Genomic DNA, 6,000 nt, shown 5'->3' with positions numbered 1-6,000 from the left:
AATGCAAAGATGCAACTATCATTTGTCTTGAAGTAAATCTAATTATTCTATATTTTCTCAGGTGAAGGTCCTGCTCAGCCTGCGCCACTGTTTGTTGGAAACATTATAGCATTTCATCTTAAGTTTGGTAAAGCTTCTCTCACTATAAAAACACAAACAGGGAAGTAACTTCATAGCAAAAAAAAAAAGGGTCTTGATTGGATAAATGCATTCTTTGCTTTCAGGTTGGTCCTAAGGGTCTAGAATTTGCTCGGTACTCATTGGATTACCATACCATCAGAAACTATTTGCACGTCAACCGGAAATGGGGAAAAGAAAGGTAAAAAGTCTGAACCACATTCCTAGAGATAAAACGTTTATATTAGCCCCTCTAGTAACCAAAAGTTGGCATTGTCATTTGCAGAGCCAACAGTCACATGCCTTCGTATTCCAAAAAGATAGTAGAAATGTACAACAAGAACGGCCAAATAGATCAAATGCTCTCTAAGAAATGAACATACAGTATAAAGGCAGTTGCTTCATGTAAGTTTACAAAATGTTGCACTCATTCTACAGTGAGTAATGTACATTGGTCCTACTGTATCTCAACTTGTAGTATGTAAGAAATATTCAAAACTATTTATTTTTGTGAATTTGGTAAGACACCGGCAAAAGAGATTGGGTCGGTTTGGTGTTTTTTTTCTTTGATAAGAGAACAGTCTAAATGGGCGGCCGAATCCAAATGACCCATGTGGTTACCTTCCTCCATATCTTTTAGGTTAAGGTGATGTCTGAGTAAAAGGTTGCAGGGTTCTGTGTGAGAACATGAATAACTGTTTTAAGAGGATGGGAACCAGACATTTAAACAGTTGGGGGAAGTTAGCTTTTAATGTTTTCTGTTAGGACCAGAGAATGAAGGAACCATAGTTTCTCTAGCCTTCAATTCACTCACTCACTCATCACCACAGTTTCACAAATATAAACTTCTAAAGTTGACTGTTTTGTCCCTTTGTTTGTTAAAATTCTATGTTCTGATGGTTCAATGGGTTTGCCTGCAGAGTCTCAGACCTCAAATGAAACTTTGATACTCATAAATGTATTATCTCTTTACATCAGAGTTCATAAAATAAATTAAAAAAATGTCTTGAGGCTTTGTCCATATACAGAGTATGTAAAAGTTTTTTTTATATTTGGTGGAAATAAAGTTACTATATTACCTTAAATTATTTTGAGTGCAATTTGATTGAAAACTCAAATAATGTTAAGAGATATATTTTTATACATATAGCATAGTTTGGATCTAAATCCGTTTCACATGTATATGTAAAATTTTTAAATTCTATTTATATCAAATACATATAGTGCCTAGAAATTATCAAAGTATTCATGTTTTTTTTTCTTAACCACATAATCAAAGTATTCATGTTATGTAATAAAACCCCTTTAGTGACTATTTTTCTTAAACGGGCAAATGATCGTCTTATACAGATATATGTTTTATTTCCTTGTTATCAGATCAATTGCATCCCTATTGGATTTTGCATATCCTACATAAATCATAAATGCATGTTTTGTTCCCTGGGATATGGGTTATCATGTTATTTTGTATTAATGGTCGAAGATAATCATGTGAAATCAATCATTTGCCAAAATAAAATCATTACAAAATGGTATAATGATTCCTAAAACACCTAAATAACAGCTCTAACTTATGAGCGTATTCTTCCAATAATTAAACTGCATGATATTAGTTTTTTTTTTTTTTGAAAAGATGATATTAGTTTTCTTTTAGCATGATATTGGTTGTTTCTTTCTTCCCTCCTTGTTTAGTTTTGCTTAATCAATTGAAAAGATCATAAAGATACGAAAAAAACATAAAAACATTTGTCATATTAGATTAAGCAAAACTTCTTACAGAGTTCAAAATTTAAATGAAGAAGAAAATAATACACAACAAGAAGAAAATAAAGCACACTCAAAACAATATAATAAAAATCAGAATATATATAAAAAAGCCACATCTTCCATAAAATAAAGAAGAAAACCCAAATATTCTTTTATTTTCACTTCTTTTTTGGGTTTGTTCTTCATAGGAGAGGGCTTAATTTTTGTTTTTCCCTTTCTCCATTTTGTATTTTTTTTTCCTTCCCTAATATTTATATTATTTGTTTTTCCAAACTAGAAATGTGAGATACATCGACGATGACGAGCAGCAGCAGTTTTCTTCTGTTGCTTAGATTCTTCTTTCCACCTGTTTGCAATATCGTGAGCCACACTCATCGCGTCCAGCGACGCGCCGAACAATCCTTTTCTCGTGAACCCGACCGCATACAATCCCGCCTCTCCTTTCCATCCGTTTGGAAACGGGTGTTTCGGTATCCCATCATCGGAGAAGAAGTCATTGTCCTGAAAGTATAATTTAAAGCGACTTCAATTAGTACCACGATCAAAACATTAAATGTAACGTTTCTTTCGATCTTTTCTAAGATTGTGTTTTTTTTTTGTTTTTTTGCATTTACTGCTCACATTCAGTAACACATTTGAGTCGGGTTTTCGCTAAACTCGGACCGGGTCGGGTGGGTATTCATGTTTTTTTCTTCCGACATCATTAAATGTTATAAAAATTTACGCTAGATCTTTAGAAGAAACAAAATGAAAGATGTTGTCTAGAAGATTGCTACCTTAAGCCATGAAGGGACGTTGCTTCTGTAACCAGTAGCTAGAATAACGGAATCAATCTCAAGAACACGTCCATCGACTAGCTCAACTTTTCCTCGACCGAACTTTATGATTCCCGGGACGATCTTGATATTTCCCGATCTGATTTTTGGCAGTGCCCCGATGTCGAGAACCGGTGTTTTGCCTTCCTTGTTCTTCAGCTCTAACGGTCCGATTTTTGGCCTTTTCAGACCGTATTTGTCGGTATCCCCCAACGCAATCCTAGCTAGTAGGAGCAGTGTCTTGTCCGCGAGCCAAACCGGCATCCACTTCATCATGGTGACTCCTAGTTCGAACGTGGACTTCCCAAGAATCTCCCTCGGTAACACATGAACCTGATGTAATAAGAACAAACAAAACAGAGTATAAGATAAGACGCTCTGTTTTTAAAAACAGGGGATGCTCTGTTTTTTGGGTTATAAAGAACTTACAGAGCTACGAACGACCATTGATGGGTTTGCTCCATGATTGTAGAGATCAAGAGAGACTTCCATGCCTGAGTTTCCGCATCCCACGACCAGAACATTCTTCCCTTGGTACCTTCCACCGGATTTATAGTCACCGGCGTGAAGAACATCTCCGCCAAAGTCCTCTAGACCTTCGAAATCCGGCACAACTTTCTCAGCATTCTCACCAGTAGCCACCACAAGCCACCTGCAGATATACTCAAACTCGCAAGAACCGAGCTGCCCGCTCTTGGAAATGGTCTTGACCCTCCACAGCCCGAACGTCTCGTCGTATTTCGCTGACTGGACCGTCTCGTTGTACTTAGGGTTGATGTCGAAGTGCGTTGCGTACTCCTCAAGGTACTGGATGAACTGAAACTTGGTAGGGTATTCAGGGTAATCGTCAGGGAAGGGGTAGTTGGGTAGCTGGCAGAACTGTTTGGGGAGATGGAGTTTGAGACGATCGTACGTCCTGTTTTGCCACAGGGAAGCGATGCAGTTAGCTCGCTCGAGGATTATGAACGGCACTCCTTCGCGTTTCAAGCCGGCGGCTACAGCTAAGCCCGATGGGCCAGCTCCGACGATGACGGGACCGTTGACCCAAATGCAGCGTCGGGAGAAAATGTTGCTGTCCGGGATGAAGTTTTGGAACATGCTTGAGATGTTGAGAGACTTCTTGTTATTATTTCTATGCATTTTACAACAGAGGTTTGAAGTTACTTCTGTCTAGTTCTGAATAGCAAAAAACAAAGGAATGTGTGGAAAAAATATTCAGATTATGGAGAGCTTTCTAGGACAAGAGGATGGAAGGATTAAGTGTATATAAGTGTGTGTCTTTCGTTGGATTGGAAAGATGTATAAATAGAGAAGAAGACTTGAAGCAAATTGGTATTTGTAAAATTTATTTTTATTTCAAAATGATTAGTGTTATTTAATTCTCAAATGATAAGCTCAGCCCACTATTATTTGTTTATTTATTCTCTCGTATGTCATACTTATTGTTATTAATTTAATCCTCGTCCAACAAATACAATAATTAGTGAGAAGAAAAGTGGTTCAATATTTTTGCAACCTCTTTATTTGCATGTCATATACGAATTACGCATACTAGAGGATATAAGCTCTTTCAGTTACTAAGAGAAGTGGTCATATGTTTAAATTTTTATGGGTTTATCAAAATGTTCTTGATCTAGCTAACGTGAACATTCCCTTTTTTTGTGCAACAAATGTTTAAATTTTTATGGTTTTTTTTTCGTGAACATTCTCATTCATCACTCATATCTATTACAACCTTATTTAAATTGTTGTTAGTGAAAAAAGAAGTCCATAGCGTACGTATTGAAAGAGGAGGGACATGACTTTGGAAATACACTTGAGAAGGGAAAGAAAACAAGATAATTAAGTTTGATGTCAGGTTGCTACCAACGTGGGAATCAAGTAAGGGAAAAAGGAGAGATACATACATATATGTTACTTGTATGATCGGTTCTAATGAAGAGACATGACAACGCATTTTGTTACATGATCGTGTATATGTATAAACATGAAAGGTCCATCGGGGTTCTTTTTGCTCCTCTTTGGTCCTTTTCTAGGGAAAACAGGTATCTGTGATTTTTTTGTTAAAAATATCCCAGTTGTCACTTAAAACTGTTCATCAAAAACTTGTTCACATACAAATTTATATAAGTACTTTTATTAATATATTTACTTTTAGATATAACTTTTATTTTTGTTGCACATCGGTTTTTTTTCCAGAGTACATATTCTTGTGGAAAGTTATTTAATTTGGTAATTTACTAAGTAATTAGTCAATCTTTCTACCTTTAAAGTTTTTGACATTATAAAAATTGTGGCACGTTTTTCAGTTCTGAAAACTTCAAATTAATAGAGGTAAGTTTTTAAAAACTATCAACTGATGAAAGTGATACAAGTATGATTATTCACAGTGGTTAAATATGTTAAATATTTAGTTTTACCTGACAAATGTAGTACAGATAGATTATGCTTGTTGTAGATCTTAGTGAGGCAGATAAAACTGACCATAGAAAAATACTAGTATTGATGACAAAAAATACTAGTATTTTGTACTTTTTCGTAATGTATAGATAAAATTTCAAACGATATATATTTTTTTAAATTCCACATCCCCTCATTCTATATATGTATGTTATAGTCTTCATCTTGTAAAGATTTATTTTATTTGGAACACTACTCCCATAAATGGTTTTTGGAGTAATATATATATATATATATATATATTGAGGATAATATATTGAAACAAATACTAGTTATATATATATATATATATATAGAGGATAATATATTTTAAAAATCAATTTATTTCTCTTTCAAAAGATAAAACTTAGAATCCTGCGATGCTGTGGAATTTGAGGCAACGTGGTTAAACCTCCATCAGGAGTGGCTACACATCCCACAGACTTCCCAAGTCCACAGAATAATAAATTAATTTCATAAAAAATGAAATGAATCTCACCCCAAACATATAAATAAACATATATTATGTATGTTTATAAATAAAATAACAATAGTCTTGTCCAAAAAAATAATAATAACAATAGTTTGTGGCTTTTGATTGACCTAGGGTTCAACGGATATCGCCACATCAAAGATTATCTATCTTGTGTCCATTAAAAGAAAGTATACTATTGGTGTCAAATGATGATAATTAAGACTAGTAACAATTTAATGATAACATGTGTGTTTTGGTAGTACTTTGTATAAAACTGAAATTTGGTTTAGTATAGTTAACTAAACGCATAAATCCTACTTAATTGGATTTTATATCTACTTCGTTTAATTACCAGTGATTTATTCTGATATAAAACCAAAAAAGGAT

At 34.4% G+C, this 6,000-nt stretch overlaps 2 protein-coding genes across 2 annotated transcripts; one reads left to right on the top strand and one right to left on the bottom strand.

Annotated features, from left to right (window-relative positions):
• Positions 1-61: 61 nt before the first annotated feature.
• LOC130500739 (7-hydroxymethyl chlorophyll a reductase, chloroplastic-like) lies at positions 62-640 on the top strand (the record flags this gene model as incomplete). Its single annotated transcript, XM_056995704.1, is given in 3 exon segments — positions 62-127; positions 225-319; positions 404-640. Coding segments are annotated over 2 exon segments (77 nt in total), but the record flags the coding sequence as incomplete, so codon positions are not given.
• A 1,232-nt stretch (positions 641-1,872) lies between these two features.
• LOC130500740 (probable indole-3-pyruvate monooxygenase YUCCA3) lies at positions 1,873-3,955 on the bottom strand. The gene is made up of 3 exons (XM_056995707.1): positions 3,129-3,955; positions 2,661-3,032; positions 1,873-2,385 (listed from the first exon to the last, which is right to left on the bottom strand). Exons 1-3 carry the CDS (start codon positions 3,837-3,839, stop codon positions 2,158-2,160), a joined length of 1,311 nt encoding a protein of 436 aa, XP_056851687.1. The 5' UTR covers positions 3,840-3,955; the 3' UTR covers positions 1,873-2,157.
• Positions 3,956-6,000: the final 2,045 nt, after the last annotated feature.

The sequence above is a fragment of the Raphanus sativus genome, unplaced genomic scaffold (genome assembly GCF_000801105.2).
Source record: "Raphanus sativus cultivar WK10039 unplaced genomic scaffold, ASM80110v3 Scaffold0027, whole genome shotgun sequence".
NCBI lineage: Eukaryota > Viridiplantae > Streptophyta > Magnoliopsida > Brassicales > Brassicaceae > Raphanus > Raphanus sativus.
The sequence above is the reverse complement of the archived record's forward strand: the minus strand, read 5'-3'. Positions and strand labels throughout refer to the sequence as shown.

Coding starts and splice junctions, on each gene's coding strand:
- LOC130500740 (XM_056995707.1), bottom strand. CDS start 3,839: ATGCATAGAAATAATAACAAGAAGTCTCTCAACATCTCAAGCATGTTC. Junction 3,033..3,128: donor CAATGGTCGTTCGTAGCTCT/GTAAGTTCTTTA, acceptor TTATTACATCAG/GTTCATGTGTTACCGAGGGA. Junction 2,386..2,660: donor ACGTCCCTTCATGGCTTAAG/GTAGCAATCTTC, acceptor TTATACTTTCAG/GACAATGACTTCTTCTCCGA.